At 38.4% G+C, this 21,707-nt stretch overlaps 1 protein-coding gene across 1 annotated transcript in view; it reads left to right on the top strand.

Moving 5' to 3' along the window:
• LOC121529509 (meiosis inhibitor protein 1) overlaps positions 1-21,707 on the top strand; it is a 141,991-nt gene that overhangs the window by 8,564 nt on the left and 111,720 nt on the right. Inside the window, exons 5-6 of the mRNA XM_041817425.1 lie at positions 1,439-1,544; positions 13,513-13,722. Coding sequence (XP_041673359.1) covers positions 1,439-1,544; positions 13,513-13,722 — 316 coding nt within the window. The remainder of the gene's footprint in view (positions 1-1,438; positions 1,545-13,512; positions 13,723-21,707) is intronic.

Here is a 21,707-nt window from a genome sequence, read left to right as displayed (position 1 = left end):
GGGCCACACGTGGCTCTTTTGTGATGATTTGTGGCTCTTTTATGTCTTAATTTGAAATGTTATTCCTCGAAACCTTAAAAAAGAGAAACTTTGACCTCAGAAATTATCCATTGCAAGTCACATAAATCACTTTGTTTCCCACACTTACACAGTTGGCTTTAATTGTCAACCTTTATTTTTTGTCTGTGAATTTCCATTGCCCTTATTTGCAATTTTTTGCCAGTATTAATCCATTTTCACTGCTTGAAGCCCATATCTGCCACTTCTTTTTGCCACATTTTGCCCATTTTTGCCTCTTTTTGCTCCTTTTTGACCATTTTTTGCCACCTTTAACTTAATCTTATTGCAACTTTAACCCATTTTTGCCACTTTTCATCACTTATATTGTGGCTTTTGCAAAGGCATTTTTTTTTAACAATTTGGCTTTTTAGTAGAGCAGGGTTGAGTATCACTGATCTGGAGTCACCAGTTAACCTAATGTTTGAGAACATGCAAACTTTACAGAGAGGAACCTGACCGCGATTTGAACCAGGAACCTTCCTGTTGTGAGGCAACAGCTCTGCAAGAGGTCATTTACTCTAAATAAGAAATATAAGCAAATAATCCTGAAGTACTTGTTTACACTCTTTGAACATTACCGGAACTGAAAAAGAAAACAGAACAAAACAAGCTCATCCACAAGATATAATTTACACAGAATCAACTTCATTGTTTAACTGGTGTTAGATTAATTAGTGACACTGTTAAAAATTTGACAATGCTGCTCATTTCAGATCATAAGAATATTACAGGGGCTTTGGAGACATTTTTGTTACTTGGAAAAAGTTTGCAGAGTCACAGAGTACATTTAGAGAGATGAACAAAGGAAAAGTAGGTGACTTTGGTGTGACTTTGCAGATGCTTTCTTATTAGCATGAATGATTCTAAAGACACTGCGAAATCATTGTAGGTGGGAAGCAAACAGCAAAAAGGGATGTTTGAAGTCATTTTGATTGACAAAATAATGTGCTCAAAATGAAATTCCCCATTTGTAAAGTAAAATATTGGGAGTAAATACTTTGAGTCTTATGTTATGGTTTGAGCCCCAGGATAATTTTAGGGTTAAGTTTGGGGTGAAAAAGGCTAGATGTAAGGGAAGTTTTCTGGCTTTTACCTGGGTGAAAGCAGAGTCTCTTTCCTTCTTGTTACCGCCTCTTTCCCATCAACAGAGCCTGCTGCAAGCCAATAATGACATGCCCACAAGTGAGCATGGATAGAAGTGGACATTTTGACTTGTGTGCTCTTCTAGGGCTCAGACTTCAGCAAGGGTGGCAAGAAAATACTCTGAATGAAACTTTCTCTGTTAAGTTGTGACAGCTTGAAGCAGTGCTTTGTAAAACAGCGTGTTCATTTGCTCTGTTCTACTTTTATTGAGCTGTATTTTACATTCCCTGTGCAGATCAGCGACCAGCTTAGTATGAAGAGACTTGGGCCTGTTTTCAACTTCTTGGGGAACCTGGTAGAAGCAGTCCCTAACATTACCCATACACTGATGACTCAGTACGGTGAGGCTCTGCAACAGACACCAAATCATACACCATAGTTAAGCATGCACTGCTTTACCAGGAGAATTATCTGTGCAACTTGGTCGGTTCAGTTTCGTCAAAAGACGTGCTGAAGGTTGCTTTTTAAACCGTTAATGAGTTAGTCTAGTTAGTCCAACATTGCTTTGCTTTAAGACAGTTCAGAGACTGTGTTTGGAAATGCTGGCTGCTGTTAGATTCTTTCTGCCCAGTCAGGTCTGTAACTGCTGGACAAAGAGTGATTTATGAACCTATTAAGTTACTGACTGATTGGCCTTAAACTCTCTGTACATCTAATCTGCTGGAGTCTAAATGCATGCAATGGTAAGTTAAAACAATCATTTTACAGAAGTTAAAGATAGAACATTTCAATCTGAAACACAGTCTTCTCTACAATATTCATAACTCCATCAAATCAGCAGATTTTGACCTTTTCAGCAATATCCATAATGCATAGATATATTTGTACTGTAACCTGTTTAGATATTCTGCCCCATGCTGCGCACTATTCCACTCCACCTTTTTAGATACGGAAGAAAAACTGTATTTTTGATATCCCTTTGCCTGAACTTTCCCAATCCAATCTCTCTAGCTGTTATGACCTTTTAAAATACGCCCCAGCTTTATTGAGATAACCGTGCTTTCGCCACACTTGAAATTCCATCTGCATAGCCAATCTCACAGCAGCACTTACTGGAAATAAAGAAATAACCTGCAAATGTTAGAAATACATGTTCATCCAACCTTTCCCCTGGAATACACCATATTTTTGTACTACTGTGTACAAACCTGCAGAGTAGAGAGGCAGAGTTATGACTGAGCTCCCTACTCCTCCAACACATGACTGCACTGATGAAATCTCTGCTACAACCACCTAGATGTTTACGGAGTACCTACACATGTAACAGTTTGTCCAGTCTGTTTAATAAGCAGTATTAATTCACCCAAGTGCATTTGTTCAAAAATGATATTGATACTTGTTTAATGAGACAGCAACAAAAATAGGAGTCCTACAAACTAAGGGTGTAACGGTTCACAGAGGTAACGGTTCTGTTCAGGTTTGGTTCATTGATATAAAAGAAAATGTCACAGATTTATAATTCTAGATTTTCCTCGCTTATTATTATTATTAATAATGTTAGTGCAGTTTATACTTTAATCAGATATTTCAAATTCAAACTGGAATCAGTTGATCAATACTTTTCTGCATCTAGAGTTTTTAAGAACTCTCAGTAATTGTTGGCACAGCCTGTGTGGTTTTAAGAATATGGTTGCTGTAAACTTGTGACAACACTGAGATCTACATATGACTGAATTTTGGACTGAGATCATTAGAAAGTTTTTCACCTCTTTCTGCTGGGTTACTGCTTTACTGCTTCATTTTTCATGATTTTGAAGTTAAATTTTATGAACTTGGATATGTTTTATTGAACTGAAATTTGATGTAGGGGTTCATAACACAGTGACCTGTCATACAACAAACACAAATGCGCATTTATTTTTACTTTACAGGGTCTGTAAATACGCATTTGCAGTTGGTGTTCTCTACTTGTACCGGTCCGTGGAGAGTTTTTAAAATGTGTTAGCGGTGGTAAAATCTTCGACCCTCCCTGCTTTCACATCCGGAGGTGTGTTTTTTTTGTTTGTTTTTTGTTTTTTTGTTTTTTTTTACAGCGCGGAGATTAGGAGAGGGAGAAACAGGCGGCTGGTTTTGCTGCTCTGCCGCTCTAGCACTGGAAGCTAAGGAGCGGACTTTGCTTCTTTGTGTGTGATGGCAACTTCCTCTTCTTCGTTGGTGGCTTAATAGCAGTTAGCAACCACACTTACCAGCATTACTGCCGCCAAGATTGGCGAATAAATACTGTCGCATTTGTTTTTCTTCATGACTTTACATATTCGTCGTCGTGGGACTACATGCACCGAACCGCGACGGTTTGGGACAAATACAAAAACCGTTACACTCCTACCAGAAACCCAATATTGCAAAATTTCTCAATAAAAACCCAGAAAGTGCAGGAAAACTGCTGCGCATTGTCTCAAATAAACAAAGCAATGTTTTGGTACCAAATTGCTTCCACGGTACTTGTGCAAGTTCGATAAATCTCTTGCGTTAAGAAAGCTTTAAGGGCACCCATTAGGCTGAGTTGATGGAGCTGACACACATGCAGGGGCTAGAGTCCTGACTCACTGGTGACAGGATCAGTTGCCATTCCCAATGCTGTTTGGTGCATGTCCTCCCCCAATCTCTTGCCTCACATTTCCTGTCTCTCTTTGGTTGCCCTATCATGTCAAAGGCAATATGGCACCTTGTACGAAACCTGTGACGGCATGCTGTCACATATTAAACATGCACCATGGCAAGAATGAATACATCTAGGGCTGAACAATCATTCTTATTTCAATGCTTTCACAATATAAACCATTGCATTAAACATACCTCAATAAAAATAGGAGAAATATTTTGTTTTGACAGGCGATAAGATGCCATTGTATCATTGAAAAGAAAACAGCTCTTTGTAGGTGTTTGTGTTCAGGAGAACAATGTTGCAGGTACAAGGCAAAACATGAAAAACATCGGCTAGACATAAAACTGAGTTATAGCTAATGTACGCTTTCTTATTTATTTTTTATTGCCATACACATCAGTCTTTCATATTGATTTTGTAATACTAAACACTGTTTCACACACTGAATATTTTTCTTCTATCCTGCAGACCTTATGCTAGCCTTAAGCGAATAAGCAGTAGTCATAGTTATGTTTTATTCTACATATATCCCCCCCCATGTAATCCCTAGAGTTTTAAGCTCCCCTGAGCAGGTGCAGGTACTGCTGGGTTGTTGCTGTGCTAATGCAAAATGTGGGCTGCCACTATTGACTGTGCGTGCATGTCTGTGGCCCATCACTCAGCATGTCTCCGTGGGGCTGTTTGGACTAACGACAACAGTATGGCAATGACAACAAGAGCCCAGAGCACCCAACACAAATTACTGTCTCTCTGACTCACTGCCTGCCTGTCTCTCTTACTGATTTGCTCACACTGTGTTACTCAAAACTTTGCATTCCTCTCTTTTTTCTCTCTCTTTTCTTTTCCTCTGCCCTTGTTCACTGGTTCATTACTGGTTTATGATTCCCTGAAGCCTAACTGAGCAGTAGATACAGATGAAATGAAGAAATGGGGAAGATGAGGCATTGTGTTAGATAAGGACAGAGGCTACAGATAAAGTAGGCAGAGATGATAAGAAAAAGAAAGGAAACGTGGAAGAAGCAATTTTTCTAACAGGTGGACATGATTAGAAATTAAAATCATCCATCCATCTGTCTAACCGTCTGTCCTTCAGATCCCTTAGGCCCTCTAATGCTTCCCTTGTAAATGCCCATCATGTGACCCATGCAAGAACCAGGGAGAGTTTCCTGTTTTTATTCCCAAAAACATTTAAACTCACTGGTCCTCAAAACGGCGAATTCTCTGGGGGTTTGTACCGACCTTTTAATCTTGTATCTTATTTTCACATCAGAATTTGTCCAACTCTCACAATGTCTTAATTGCTAAATATTTTTTCTACTCTATTTTTAATTTTTATTATCATGCAAACGTTTATTTGATTTCTATAGACATTTAATTACTTTCTTCCTTGTTTTTGTCTTGGAGGGTTTATCTGTTGTCAGTTTCTGTTTTATTTCCTACCTGTCTCTTCTTTTAAGCTCTTTAGGTTGCATACTTTTGTGTATGAAAAGTGCTGTATTAGATGAGTTGAGTTGAGTCCATCTGGGGTCAGGTTGCAGTGACAGAAGGCTAAGCAATGACCTAAAAATACCTCTCCAGAGCCATACCTTCTCTCTACTCCTTGGAGATCCCAAGGCATTTCGAAGCCAGATGGGATATCCAATTTTCCAGCAAGTTCTGGGTCTACCCCAGGGTCTCCTCTCAGTTGGATGTGACTGGAAGACCCCCACAGGGCAGTAACCAGGGTGCATCCAAATCAGATGTCTAAACAATCTCAGCTGGCTCTTTTCAGAGTGAAGGAGCAGCGGCCCTGCTCCAAGGTCCCTCTGGATGTTGAACTCCTCACCCTGTATCTAAAGGCCGGCTCAGGCTACACAAATCCAGCTAGATTTTGGCCAAACTGCACAGTTGCAGCTCATCGTCTATTCTCAGTCAGGCCTGATTATGCACATCAGGAGCAAATGGTCTTGTAATGTGACATAATCAACGACACGTCCAAGATGCCCCACGACCACAATTCAACAAGACTAGCATGTCAGAATTTTCTTGAATCATCATCTAGTTTGACACCCTGACCTTGCTCAACAATGAGAATCCTGACCCCTACCATAGGCAAGCATTTGCTGCTTATCTTTCTGCCATCATTTACCAGGGTGACATACAGGTTGCAACTTTTCTTCCTCCAGACATTTTATCACATTCATACCTTAAGTATGAATGTTCTCTCAATCAAAAAGCTGTTCAGTCACATAGAGCACTAACGTTGTAGCCATGACTGACACTCTTTAACCAGACCCTCGATGACCTGTGATCTCACACACAGTCGTGGGGACAGCAGTTGCGTTTCCATTACCCTTAGAAATGCACAAAATCTAAATAGTGCAGTAAAAAACTGGTAATAGAAACACCTGAATTTTGAAAAACCTCTCAAATATTGCTAAAAAGTTTTATGCTCTCATGAGGAGGTTTTTCAGACGTTTTGATGTAGGAATATATCGCAAAAATGCAATAGAAACACTTGTCCGCATTTACAAGTCACAGGATGGAGCATATGGTGTCACATGGCCAGTTCACTCTGAGACAATGTGGCGCAGTACGTGTACAGAAGAGGAGATCGAAACTTTTCTTAACATCGTACTTCTACCCTTTTACGCGGCTTTTGCCATACATATGGACTTTGCCTCGGAGCTATTATCCGTTGCCTTTATCTTTTGTTCAAAATTGTCAAGACAACCGCTGTAGAAGTAATCATAACCGTACCAGCACGCAACAGGCTTTAAGCATCCAGCTTCCTTGCAGCAGAATTTTGCGAGATGAGATTTTTTCGAGAATTGAGTGGCTCATACCCAAAACTCCCATCAATGGAAACACATTCAAAGCACAATTGTACTTTGTCGAAATGTAAGGCATATTGCTTTTATTTCGCGAAAAGCTGTAATGGAAACCCAGCAAGTAGCGACGTCAGCATACGATGAGCAGTTGGGACCACACTTGTAGTGTTGCCAGGCTATCACCTAAGATGGGACAAGATTTTAGTAGCATAGTCTTGACATGGTGCCGACCAAAAAAATCACATATTCTGAGCTTCAGGCAGAGCCTGACCATTCTTTTAGTTATCACCCAAATCCAGGATGAACACTGGAACATGGAAAAGCTGGTAGATTGAAAGCTTTGCCTTTCAGCCAACTCACCACTAATCCATCAGTTACATCATGTCCTGACAGCATGCAAGCATCAGACATCACATTGCATTGTGTTGCATTGCATCTTCACTATCCACGTTGCAGCTGTTAAAAATGTTATTCTCTGCCCTATGATATCAGGCTCCTTTAACTGAATGACAGCTAGCCATTTGTTTTTAATGTAGACAAACAGTAGTGTGATGGCGTTATGGTAGTAGGATGTAGTATAGGGTAGTAGTATCAGTGGGTCTTCGACAAGTTTAAGCCAAATAATTTTATCTGTGTTGACACAAGGCGGTGCATAATCGATCTCAAACATGGATATGGATTCGTTCTCATCTCCCTCTTTCCTTGTTCCTTGCCCATCTCAACATGAGAGACAGAGAGGAAAATAGAAATGGGATAACAGAGGAAAACTTCATGTTGCATCGTGCTGCATCACTTACATGCTGTCGGGACCCTACAATGGAAATCATTGTAATTCAGGTGGAATTTGTCACTGATGCTCACGTTGAGTGTAGTCACAACACTCAATTTAAAATCAGTGGAGAGCTTTCTCTCCAGTAGCATATCAGCTTACAGTTTAAACTTAATTTCTGCGCAGACTTAAGAGAGAAACCAACAAAAACACGCTGAAGTATGTTTGGTATGAGGGGATTTATTGGACTGTGTTGAACAAATGCATTTGTTAGTCAGAAACAAAGTGAGCAGCAACAATAAAAGCTGCCGAGTAAGCCAAAGAAAGGTTTAGTTCAACAGGTTTAAGAATAGAGTGGAAAACAACAGAGGAAAAAAGACTTTGGAGCAGATCATAGGATAAACACATTGTGGTAGTGCGGAGTGAAAAGCGTCACAGTGGGGTAGCGAGGCAGTAAACAAGGCATAAAGGTACGAACCTTTGGTTTTCTCCTCAAAGAGAGCGTAAGAAAAATGTTTAATCTTTTTTGTTCCAGCTCTTTGTGCGTCTGTCTGTTTGTGTGCACGCTTCATGAAATGTGGTCGTTAAACAACAGTAAAGCTTTCATTTCCCCCACATCCTTTAACCACTCTCTCATCTCCCACCTCCCTTCTTCAGTCCCCTTCTCTTTTAAGCCTGGCTCCTTTCTTGGCCGACTCATATATTTTGGTTTAATCAAACATGTCTTGGAGCCTCTTCTGGCTCACATGGGTTTTGATCTGCTTCACAGCGCAGCCTGGCATGGGCTCGACTCTTCTCCTCTGTCATCTCTAACTCTCTCTATTCCATAGTCACAGATTCTTTCTCCTTCCAGCTTTTGCCCTACACTAAACAATGTTTATTTCTCTGTTCTTAAAGTCACTCTATTATAGTCCTTATCCGATGTTCCTCTCTCTAACCTCTTCTGTGTCTCTGTCTGTGCCTTGCCTTCAATATTAACCATCAAACCTGAAGTAAAGGCTCTTCATTTTACTAGGACAAGACTGAAACACTTTTATATGCAGCAATCAATCCAATAATTAAATAGAGTTTAATCCAACATAAAAAGTGCTTTAAAGGCCCTTATAATCCTGTGTTTGGTGTTTGAAATGTGTGTATGAATAAATTAATATTATATTTTTGTGCCTGGTCATTTACAGCAACCATCTCTGATGGAAATATGATGAAAAATTAACTAATGATTGAACAAATATTCAGCAATGTCATCCTGGTATCATCAAATAACATAATAAGATAACATTATCAAGTTAACATGAACTGTCCCCAAATAATAGTAATCCAGGAGAGATCAACAGCAAAGTACATCAAATATACCAACAAAAAATGAACACAGCCCCTACACACAAGACAGATCATGACAAAATCAATACATTTATCTCATCTTAACAAATCATTTTCAAACAGTGTGTATAAACCAGTACATTGTAAATAATTAGAGCTAGAAATTGATCCGTATTAGTCTGCTCTTCTCTACCTTTTACCTACTTGAAAGAGAGATTCAGACAATGCAAAACACTTTCAATATCAATATTTGAATACTTGTTTATTGTTTTATGGTGGAAATGGAGCTGCTGGGATGCAAAAAATAGAATAACTTACTTAAAAGTCGTATCTATCAACCAGTCAACTATGCTTTTGTACCTAAATAAGTCCTCTTTAATGCAATGCTGTGGCCATTATAATGCATGCATAATCTTACTTGATATCCAGAGACCTGATTAATAGAGCTGGGTTATTAGTTTATTGTTAGCATATTCCCCTGTGTAAGCATGTTCATTGTTGTATAAAATTGAATCATGCCACTGGAGCCACATGAATTTAAACTCAGCCATCTATTAAATTAATTACATTTTTAACTTTTATATATTTTAATATATAAAAGTGAATAGCACTGGTCTTTATGATAATAGGCCACATCAGAGAGTACGGTCTGCCCTCTTTGTAAAGTGTCTTGAGGTAACTTTGGTTATGATTTGCAATATACAAAGACTGATTAATTGATTGGTTGATTGAGATCAGTAAAGATGCATAGCCCTAACCAGAGTGACTCACAGTGACTCCGCATCTTGTTGAAGCACATGCTTGTGGAGTGAACTGGCATCTCTTTATCAATCAACCCCAATTACACAGTTCACAATCGGTCCATGCTGGGACTAGAACTGGCACCTGCCAAGGATGCCAGCACTTTTTATACTTCAGTGTTAGTTTTTTTCATGTGCTTTCAACAATACAGTTACAGTTATTTTTAATTTTAATTGTACTGAAAATATCAAAGTTTTGAAGGAAAAACAGATATACATATGTATTTCAACCTAAAGATGCCATGAGTGCAGAGCGAGGACAGCCTGCAGCAATGGGCAATCACCTGAGGGAGATTGCCAGTGTCCTGTTGCTAAAACAAAGCAGTGACATGGAGTAAGATGCTATCTTCTGATTGTTTTCACAGCAGGTCAATCTAAAGAAGTTAGAAACACTCCAACACCTCAGCAGCAGGGGTGGAAAGTAACTAATTACATTGTTACGACCGCTGGGGATTTTTACTCTCTCTTTGAGTGTGTGTGTATGCCTGCATGTGTGAGTGTTCTTGCTTAAGTGCAATCTGCAGCTCTCAGGTTGCCGCTGCTGCAAGAACCTCATTTCAGTGACTCCGTCCACCTGCGCAAGGGAAGCCTGATTGGCACGGAGGACCTACAGCCCTATCCACCAATCAGAACAGCCCTATCCACTCATCAGACTATAAAGGAAGGCTATAAAAGGAGCTGGCAGACCAGAACCCATCAGCAAGCTGTAGCCAGCCATGCTCGTGTGCCTCTTTGTTAATTGTTGTTAAACTTCTGATAATTCTGTAAACTTGCTGAGGAACTAGATTTGTGGTCTTTGTCTAGCCAAATTAGTACTTATACACACACTTAGTTTTATTTGTTAGTTGGGTGCTGTTTTGTATTTCCTTTTGTTAATTAGAGTAGTTAGGTTTTTGTTTTCTTTTATTTTGGTAAAACTTTAGTAAGTTCTAATAACTCTAGTTTAGAGTCTTTTAGTTCTCCTTTTGTCACTTTTACACAGCACGTTTTAGTCCTTAGTTGCCTCACTTTTGTTTATTGTCAACCAACCTTTACTTTTGTTAATAAATAACTTTATTTAAACCTTAACACCTGGGTTTTTATGTTACTTCCCTTTCCCTAGCGAGCTGGTTGTAACATACATTAACTCAAATCACAAATCACTGTAACTGACTAGCTTTTTTGTGTACTTGTACTTTTTTAAAATTAGTTTTAAAAATCACTACTTTTACTTTACTGAAGTATTTTTGAGTTAAGTATTGCACTTGATTACATTCTAAAAAGCATTGAGTACTGAGTAAAAATAAACACTAAAAGCCACGACAAGGAGGTCCAAGCGTTCTGCCAACAACATGAAAAACAAACCAGTTGTTTAGCTTTCACAACAGATGATGGTCAGTACATGCACATAGCAAGAGAATGACTCCATATTTCTTCCCAAAACAGCTGCTACATTATACTTTAGGTAGATCAAATCTTATTATGAATAAACTGGTTGGAGTTCCATATTTTCCTGTTGTTATTGCACATTAAGGACAGGTCATATTTCACTGTGAAAGACCCTTGGGTATCAAAAGTAGCTACTCAGTACTTTGAGTCCATTTTAAATGACTTTATTTTACTTTTACTTGAGTAGATTTATAGACCAGTACTTTTACTTCTACTCTAGTGAATTTTAACCAGAGTAACTCTACTTTTACTTGAGTACAATAGTCTGGTACTTTTTCCACCTCTGCTCCTTTGTCTGATTGATGCTGAAGACCTGCCTCTCTTCACATAGCCCTCCATCTCATCATCTGTTCTAAATAACTGTTCAGGTTACCAGTCAGCAAATTCATTTTATTAAGTCTCATTTTACAATTCTTAAAGCTGCACATGTAATGTTAGAGTCTGTCACACATAGATGGAAAGCAGAGGAGACAGACAGCAATGTCTCCTGGTCCATGACAATTTCCCTTACATCCAGCCTGCAGACGGATGATGGCTTTACAGCCCTGGACAAATACTGACACCCATAAAATAACCTAAACAAGAAAAAAAGGAAATAAAGAAAGAGAGCATATCACTGCAGACATTTATTTTTATGGCAAACCTGCATAACTATATTTGAGACAGTTTGATGCTTCTTATGTGGAGGTTTGAAGTCAAGAAAACAAAATTAATTCACCAGATTTGACCGTCAAGAACAGGGGTGTCAAACTCAATCACAGCAGAGGCCAGATTCTGAATTGAGATTAAACCTGAGGGCCTAACAGGGTCAACACTGAACCATAAACTGTCATCCTCATTTTCACCAGCAATAAATTACAAGGGGAAAAAATTTTGCACTGATTTTAAATGGTTTTGAGATAAAAGCAGTCAAAATAGTAAATTTGAAGGCTCAAAATCTGAGATAAAAAGTCAGACCTTTTTGTTCAAAAGGTCAAAAACCAAAAACTAAAAGTCAGAATGTTTTAAAATGCAACTATATCAGAGAGAAAGCTGAAATCATGAGTTTTAGAGGTCAAAATATGAAATAAAAGTCAACATCATGAGTCTTAAAGGTCAGAACTAAAAGGTCAAAATATGGGCTTAAAAGTCAAAGTTAGGAGTGAAAAAAGGGAAAACATGACATAAAATTTGAAATCAAATGTGCAAAAAGGTCAAAATATGACCTAAATTTTAATAATCTGAATCTTAAAGGTCAAAAATTAGATAAAAAGTCAAAATCATAGATTGAAAAGCCAAAATTTTACATTAAAATCACAATCATAAGCTTAAGTCATAATTGTGAAACTGAAAACTGACATGAAATTTCTAATTATTTCTACTCTTTATTTTGTAAAACTATGCCTTAACAGAGATATTTTGAATCATTCGGGTTAAGTTTACATTTTTATACTGGAGGTAATCTGCATACCTCATACCGCTGTGCTAGTTTTAAAAAAGATATGTTTTGATCTTGTGGTATAACTGTACCATGGACCAGATTTGGTGCCCGGGCCTTGAGTTTGACACCCCTGGTCTAGAAGATCTTTTTTAATGCTGTTGTATTAACACAGGTTTTGATTTTGTATGAGTTAAACTAGCATCTTATCAAATTCAAAATTCTGGTCTCTCGACAGCTTTAGTCCTAACTGAAATCCCTCCAAGCTTAGCCACTGCTGCCAGGCGTATTACTCCAAACTGATTCTATTGACAAATGTATCATTCTTTTCACTAAGCGATGATATTTTGGGTCTCAGTAGATTCTTTCACTTACTTAAGTATGTTACTTTTAAGAAGATGACATTTTGTCTCGGAATATTTAGGTCTTGAGGGCTGTAAGACAGGGAATGTGTCATTCTGCCTTAAATGTTTAATTGGATGATGACACCTGGTTTGTGTCCTTCTTGTCTTCAATCTTTTGTTATACTCTCCTCAGCCTCTAGCGCTCTCTTTTTAACTTAAGAAGACCTTCGTCTTCATTCTTTCCTATTTTTTGTAGATTCCAGCATCACCCTCTGCATGAGTCTCTCTTTTAGTCTGTCGTTCAGTTTCTCTGTTTGTGACTCTAAGCCATGCTTTCTCTGCTAGACTGTGAATTTGGGACTCTCAGGCATCTGCCTGCTGTGCACCAAGAGATACTCTTCTCCCAGTTCTGTGTATTTTTATATCCACCTTTTTTTTTTTTTTTTTTTGCACCAGCTCACTCAGGCGCGCCATTTTACTGCTTTTTCTCCCCACTAGCCTGTCTTCAATCCTTTCATCATCATTGCAACTTTTCCTCCAATGTTGCTCAACCGTTTTCTTTCATAGTTGAAGAGGCTGTTAAAATGAAACTCACAAACACTCTTTGTTCTTGACGATTTGCTCTGCATTGTTCTGTCACCTCACTTCAGTCATTCTTTGTTAGTTTGGGATTCTTTCAAAATAAGCTTTACATCCTCTTTCTTTCTTTTGTGCCAAAATTACTTTGTTTCCAGATGATAATCATATATCTATTCTGCCCTGTTTAAATCCTGTTTGTTTATGTCCTTATCCATCTGCCTCTTCTCTATCCATTAGCACCTCTACTGGATCACCTGTGCTCTGCTCTGCTGTACCCAGATGAAGCACTCAAGGCCTCAACCATGTATTTGTGGCTCAGACTGTTTGGTACAGCCGGGGGCTTGGCTGCTCAGTCCTTACCCACAACCATTAGAGACCGAGTGTGCTTCCTGCTGCTGCAGACATTAACCAACGCCACCTCCCCTCAACTCGTTAACAACTGTGTTGGTGAGAAAAATGTCTGTCTGTCACACTGATCAGCCATAATATTAAGACCATTCATGCAGTTAAATGCAGTCCAAGACAACAGTTCTACCATAAAGTGTACTTTTATGATGCTTCCACGTAGTAAGTTTTTGTTACACGGTCGTAAAGGTAATGGTTCTACTTTATGTTTACTCCTTCAGTTGTAGTGGGTAGAATTGGTACACCAGAGTGCTTTATCTTGAAAGGTGTTCTTGGTATTATGCTCTCATCATCTATGTCGATGGAGTGTGCAGAATTTTAATAACAGCTCAAAAGACAGTAGGGCTGGGCGATATATCAAGTATACTCGATGTATCCCAGCTTTTGCCATGCACAATGCATAAAATAACTATATCGGGAATATCGGACTATAAATTATGTGGAAATTTTGAGCCCCCAGTGTGCATTTCTTGTTGTCTGAATGATGAGATGAACCATCAGTGCCTCTCTTCTCTGCGATTGGCTGTTTGCTTTGGTAGACATTAGTGAGAGCTGTAATTTAGGCTGTTTTGGTTTTGTTTTTCAAGTACATTCACTTACTAAGCATATATTTTGGTTACATGTTGGTTTTAGAGATGTAACAAACATTTTATATCTTGTGCTACAGGTTTTTTGTTCTGTGCTACAAGATTGTCAACCTCTGTAGCACCAGCGCTATGGGCAAAAAAAGTTAACGTAGAGCCCTGTAATGTAAAATAAGAGATTGCATAAGTATTCACCCCTTTAAAGTGGCTGACCTAAGTCAACAGAGGTCCAACCAGCTGATGCTAGTAGTCTCACAATTAGTGAAATGGGGATCACCTGAGTGCAGCAAATGTGCCCCTTTTGATTGTAGTATAAAGACATCTGTGTCTGGAAGGTCCAGTCACTGGTTAATCCATATTCCTTAGTCTGTGTTTGCAAATGCTAGCCTGCTGCTGCTCCCAACATAGATAAAACAACCAGTTATTAGTCTTATTCCTTTAATAAATAAGATCAACATTTGAAAACTGCATTTTGTAATTATTTGGGTTATCTTCGTCTAATATTAATATTTGCTTGATGTTCTGAAACATCTAAGTGTGACAAATATGCAAAACATTAAGAAATCAGTGAGGGGGGAAATGCTTTTCCACAGTGCTGTAAAGCCTTCAGCTTGCCTATCACTGACGCAGAACTATAATAACACCGTCTTCATTAATGCATACATGATTTTAAGGGTGGATGAGTAACCTTACCTTATCTGCAGGCAGCGTGGTGATAAGCAGGTCAGGGACCGAGTCACCCTCAATATCTGGAAGTAGCACGGCCTGAGACATGATGTTCTTCAGCAGAAGCGACCACAGGTTCTCCCCTGAGGGTTAAAAAGACACATCTTTGACCTGGTTTGAAATTATTCAAACTGATTTACTCCACTTTGGCGGGATTCGCTATAAATCATGTGCAAAGCAACCTTTCATATCAATGAAAACAGAAGTCATAGGCACCTAATACTGGCTATGTTCATGTTTATGTTTTAAAAGGCAGCTAAACTCCTGCACACTGTCTAATTTGCACTGACATTTCTATGAAGCTTCAGCAGCTGAGATGGGAGAGACTCTGCAGACAACAGTCTTCACCAGTCAAAACTTTATGTGAGAGTGGCAAAGAGAAAGACACTGTTGAAGAAAACTCAGATTAGATCTGGACTAGTGGCAAAAGGCATGTGGGAGACTCCATGGTCAAGTGGAAGAAAGTTCTTTGGTCTGATGAGACCAGTTTGGTGCTTTTGGGACAGGCAAGACACCAAATACTACACATCACCACAAACACACTATCTCCACTGTGAAGCACGGTGGTGGCAGCATCATGCTGTGGGGATGCTTTTTGGAGGCCAGCTTTTAAAGGTAGAGGGTAAAATGAATCCAGCAAAACAGGAAAATCCTAGAAGACAATCCTATTCAGTCTGCAAGAGAGGTGCGGCTTAGGAGAAGATTTATTTTCCAGCAAGACAATGACCTGAAGCATACTGAGAAAGTTACACAGAAATGGTTTAAAGACAGCAAGGTGAATGTTCTGGGGTGGCTGGGTCAAAGCCCAGTCCTCAGTCCAATAGAGAATTTGTGGACTTGAACAGGGCTGTTCACACCTGATCCCTGTACAACCTGACAGAGCTTTGCAAAGGAGAATGGAGTAAAATTACAGTGTCAGATGTGCAAGCCTGATTGAGACTCAGACTCAGTGCTGTTATTGCAGCCAAAGGTGACTCTACTAAATACTGACTTAAAGAGGGTGAATATTTATGCATTTATTTGAACGTACATATCTTCATTTTGTCGACATTACTTAGAAATCGGTCTTCACTTTGACATGAAAACAGGGTTATTTTTGGTCAAAAAAAGCCAAATTATATTGACTGTGATTGATTTAGTAAATCAATCAAAGGGTAAAACTTCCAAGGTGGTTGGAGGGGATTTTTTATAGGCACTCTGTATACTTTTTAGATTTTTGCTATCCAGATGGGCCAAAATCCCAGCTAAAACCTAAACATAGAGGGAAATAAGAAGAGATTATGTACATTGTTTAAAATGGGTATGTTTTGAGTAAACAATCACTAAAATCAACCAAACTTCAGCTCTCATTCCCTTTAAGATCCAGGTGCAACAGCAGGTTGATGAATCAGTAGCACATGACAGATTTTTGTTTTTAATTAAAAAAAATAAAATAAACTAAACTCTGCCGCCTGTAGAAACCTTTTTCCTTTCTCTTTCACTTTTTTATTCATTGTTTTCATTTTCAAATTGTTCAGAATAGCTTGCCACTGTGTGAGGATACCCAGATTTTTTAGCAACCAATCATAATTAGCTGATATCAAATAAATAGGATTGGAAGCATCAGTGATAATGCTGGGAGTCACCGATCTGATCCCCTGGTTAATACTCAGTCTGTTGTTGCTGCTGCAGCTGCGACTGCTGAGTTGCTGCATCTTCATAACAGCTGTGGTAAAATACCCCACACTTTGTTTTAAGTGCCTTTGGTTAAAAAAAATTAATCTGTTGTTGACATACTTGCTGAAATCCTTGTTGAAACCAGCAGATTAAAGCCTGTTGGGTAAGTTGTGTTACTGATGATCAGCCAATCTCACTCATTGGTGATGTGTGATTGGCTACAAGAAACCTTAGGGCATCTCAAGTAACAGAAGATTAACAAATGTACATGATTTGAATACTTTTAAATCAATGAGTTCTTATTTTTATCATCCTGATCTCAGTATCAATCAAAATAAATTTAATTGGGATTTTTGCCATAATTGAGCAGCCCTTCTACATATGCTGTTAACATTAAACTGCTTTAATTAAAGAAAGTACCAGTAACATGTAAATGGAATTTATGAATTTATTATCCCTTCTTTTGATTTGAATAATAAATCATAAAATATCTTGTCTATCATCAGCTTATTCGTGAAGATACAGAATCTTCTTTAGCAAGTGGTCAATTAAAAAAGAATCAAAGGATTCATCTGGGATGAAAGAGTTTGTTATATTCTGAGAGTTTTGAGTTAAGAGGATTAAATCCTGTTATTTGTAAGGGCTTTGCTGATCTCCAGAATGGCCTAATTAAATTGAGAAAAGGAGCTGTTACCTTCTAGATATTAGAAGTTTATATCTCACGTTCATCACTTGGGGGGACGTTCAATACATTTTAGTTTGGAAGTCCAAATAGCCGGAGCTGCAGTTGAGCTTTTGCTGTTTCTGTATGATTCAGATGATTTAATCTTAATAATCTCTTCCTCGCAGACCTGGTGAGAACAGCATGATGGAGGAATTAAACAGGATTATTATTCTTTATCTCCCCCGCTGTACCAAAAACAAAGTGCTCAAGCCGTTCCCATGAAAACAAATTGGGCTTTTTCCTATGTTTACTAAATTGTTTGTTTTGTGATTTATTACTTTGTGTCCAGAAGACAAACAGAAGGGAAGCAGCAAAAGCATGCAGCTTTCTGAGTAACATTAAAGCTTATTATATAATCAGTGATTGCACATTTCTGCACTGTCTGATTTAGTCTGAATAAAGCAGGATCTCGGTGGAGTCCTGTTTCTCTGACTTCGTCTTTATGGTGGTGTGACATGTTTGGATTTTTGGCAGCGCTGTTGGTGTGCAGAACATAGATGTTTAATATTTAAGTGGTCTGCTTTTTGTTATGCTCATCACAAGGCTGGAGCCACGTGGTATGTGCAGCATGATCAAGACATTGCCGTTTATAGAAATACAGCTTTTATAGTGATAAAAAAATGTGGCTTGTTTTTTTTTTATTTGTCTCCAGAGATCTGAGAACAAAAACATGCAGCTAGGCGACATTGAAGAGCTTCTTTTTCTGCTGTTTGATGTGTTACTTGGGCATCGTTGGTTGATGTCTGAATTGTATAATCTTATGTATAATTATATGTATATTTGTATAAGGAGTTCCAGAAGGGGTTCTCAGTTATCCCAATGGCATTTTGACACATGTCTGGATTTAGGGCAAGGCCTTGGATTGGTGTTGTACCTACAAATGGCAAAATGGACTTGTATAGGGCTTATAACACAATAGGCCACATTTATCCATTCACACTCATTAAATCCACATTCACACACTGATGTAAAGGCTGCTATGTAAAGTTACTATCAGTACTTATCCCATCCAGACGCATCCATAGATATTCACATGCCACTGGTGCTACAGTTGAAGCAGCATTTTTTTAATGGAGACATGGACATGTGACTGCAGGAGCTGGGGATCAAACCCCCGACTGTGTTTGCCACACACAATACTTGTTTGGGCAGCCTCTGTATATTTACAGCCACCCAAGTATATTTGCTAACCATTTATTCCTTCTTTTTAAAAAATCTGTACAATCATCCTTAAACAAGAGAGGCCGTCATTTAAAAAAAACATTTCTGCAGCTTCCTGCTGCTGCTGCTGATATTGTCTTGTATTTCTTTTTATTTATTTGTTTCTTTATCAAGGGACATTGTGCAATGACATTGATCATTCATAAAATGTAAGTGCAAACATGGTTGCACCAGATTTACCGTCACTAATTTCCATCTGTTGTCCCACATGACACTAACACTAAATAAGTCTTATTACATACAAATTGTCTAAAGGTAAGAAAGTAGTCTAAAATTTTCATATATATATATATTTTAAAGGCTAAGGCCTAACACACTAAATAAAACCATAAATATACCCCATTCTGTAAGTTTTATAAAGTGCAGAGCATAATCATAAAATGTACAAGATGCAGTAGCAGCAATATATAAATACAGGAGGGCAATTGATATATCATGACCAATACACATTAGCAACATCAAGTAGTGCCTAAAATCCGACATAAAAGAGTGACCAAATTCATCAGCAGCATTGTGAGCTACCAAGTTTGCACTCCAAGATGATGATTGCAAACCACTGTCTGAAGGCCTTTGACTTTCTTTGTCATTTTTATTTTTTTTTTTACATTTTTTTTTTTTTTCAGAACAGGTTTGATTTTGTGCAAAATTTTCACATAAGTACACATAATTTAGATGGGTGATTACGCTGCTTCCTTCTCGTCCCCCGCCCCTCACTCTCCCTTTCTCACTCTATCTTTCGCAGTGAAGCTTCACTTCAAACATCGTGAGTTGCCTGTGTACTCTGTGGAGCTCAGCATGGAAATATAACAGATGAGGGCATACATTTGTAGTCTTTTCACAGAACATAACAGACTGAATTAAAAATTTGTTCTCCATCTCTCCAACTTGGCACACCGCTATGATGCATATGCATGCTGTATGAAGCTGTCTGTCAGGATGGATCCAGCGTGATTTTAAAGGCGTGATGGAGTCACAGGCTTGCAGTATGAAAAAATTGGCCATATTTTAAGAATTTTTGCAGTGAAAGTAAATAAAAAAGCAACAGACAGTGTGCAAGGTTCGAGTGTCTGACTTTTTTTTTTTGATTACATATTTGGAAAAAAAAAAAAAGGAAATGCACCCAAAATTAGTAGACCCAGTGTGTAAAGGCTATTATCAACACTATAGATCTTTGCACACTGAGTGTGTAATTTTCTGAAGTGTTTTTAGGACCCGTAGGAGCCTTAGGTCTAAGGTGTGTTTTTGTTTTTTGTTTTTGGTTGTTGTTGGTGGGTATTTTTACCGGCACTCGCATGATGAAGGTGGTGGTCGGTGCAGTCTTACAGCTAAAATATCAAACATGCTAGAAATTCATCTGACCAGTCAGAAGCTATATGGCAAAAAGTGCACAGTGAGGCTGAAAGTTGGATGGACTCAATGTAAGTGACTAAATATGTGTATCTAGCTCTAAATTGTACAGTGTACACATGCGTCTGTCTGCAGAGTGCTAGAGGCATGCTGCTAATTAGAATTTTACTTTTCCCTGTTCTGAAAAAAATATTTCTTTGTTTTTTTGTTTAATATCTTTTCTCCAGAAGCCTGATATAAAAAAAAACATGCAGCAGGGCAACATAAAATAGTTTATTACGTTATTGGTAATGGTGCGTTTGAGGTCTTATTTGTGCACAGTCTGTTGTTGAATTATTGGTGTAATGGAGTCGACTCCTGTTGATCTGTGCTCATCTGTATGGTAGAGCGATTTTAAGCAAGACCTCACTGTTGGCTTCATACATGTTTAATATTGAAGGGATCTGCTTATTGTCATGCTCAACACAGTATTTGTGCAATCTCTCTTCAGGCTTTTCTCCCAGCCCTGTGGTATGTGCAGAGTTCCAAAGACATTCCCTTAATAAGAAATGTGGTCATATTTAACTTTCACAGAGTGGTTTCTTTGGTTTTTGATTTAAGACTGTGTTTCTCTATAATAAAATCTTAATACAATGTCTCGCTTATGAAAAATTCATGCAGCTTGGCATCATTTCTAGTTTATTACATAACAAATTATGTGTGTTCGAGGTCTCATTTTTGCACACTTTGTTCTGTTCTTGTCTGCAGTCGAGCACCTCTGTTGACTCATGCACCTCTGTTCTCATCTGTATGGCACTGTGTTTTTCTGTTTTGTGTTTCATTGTTTTATCTCTTGAGGGTTAATAATGAAGAAGTGATGTAGCTGGCTATTGTAAAGTTGTTTTTTGCTAAACTCTTCATCATGTGTTGCTGTTTGGGGCTGTAATGTGGTAGGGAAGATGAAGATGGTCTCCATGTTGGCATGGTGGGGGGGTGAGAGCTAGTATGGATTACTGATTACTATGGATTACATCTAGAGGTGTCAGGAGACAAAGTGAGTCAAACAGCAAGGTTGCAGCTTGACAACCCTAGTGGTGCAGTGCTAGGTTTTTGCTGCTCAGTTAGTCTACATGGCTGACTTTGGGGGGCAAATAAGGGCATAGCTGGGTTTAGAGGCTGAGTGTGTATCCATTAAGTATCCTGTGTTTACTTCAGACATGTGCTCATGCACAATCTTCTTATGCCTTCATGCCTGCAAAAAAGGGCTCGAAGCACAGTGTTACTGGCTCATCTGTCTGTGTGTCTGTCCACGAAATCTTCATCAGCAAGTTATTTAAAAATGCTTTCAAGGATTTTCTTCAAACGTTCCAAAAATAGGGCTAGCACAGTGGTTCCCAAACTTTTTCTGTCAGGCCCCTCTTTTGACAATGAAAATATTTTCAGGTCCCCCCTAACCCTCACCTTACATATCAACATGTAAAAACATTAAAATGTATGAAAAACACATCATCATTAACAGTTTTGCTTACCAATTCCTTTTCTTTTTAGAATTCACTGCAAAATAAAACCTACAAATTTTGAGTTTTCATAATTTAACTCTATGAAGAGAAACAATTCCCCAAAAATAAGAACTTACTAAACATCTTTAAGATTTATACACCTAGTCCTGCAATAATGACAGTGACTATTGTGGGCTTATTTGATGCTACAGATCTTCCTGAGTCCTGGATGTCAGCCACTCTCAGTTTATTTTCAATGTCCAGCTCTGATTTGTAGCAGAAAAAAAAGGC

Source organism: Cheilinus undulatus, linkage group 21 (assembly GCF_018320785.1).
Source record: "Cheilinus undulatus linkage group 21, ASM1832078v1, whole genome shotgun sequence".
Taxonomy (NCBI): Eukaryota; Metazoa; Chordata; class Actinopteri; order Labriformes; family Labridae; genus Cheilinus; species Cheilinus undulatus.
Note: the sequence above shows the minus strand (reverse complement) of the source record. Positions and strands in the feature narration are given on the sequence as shown.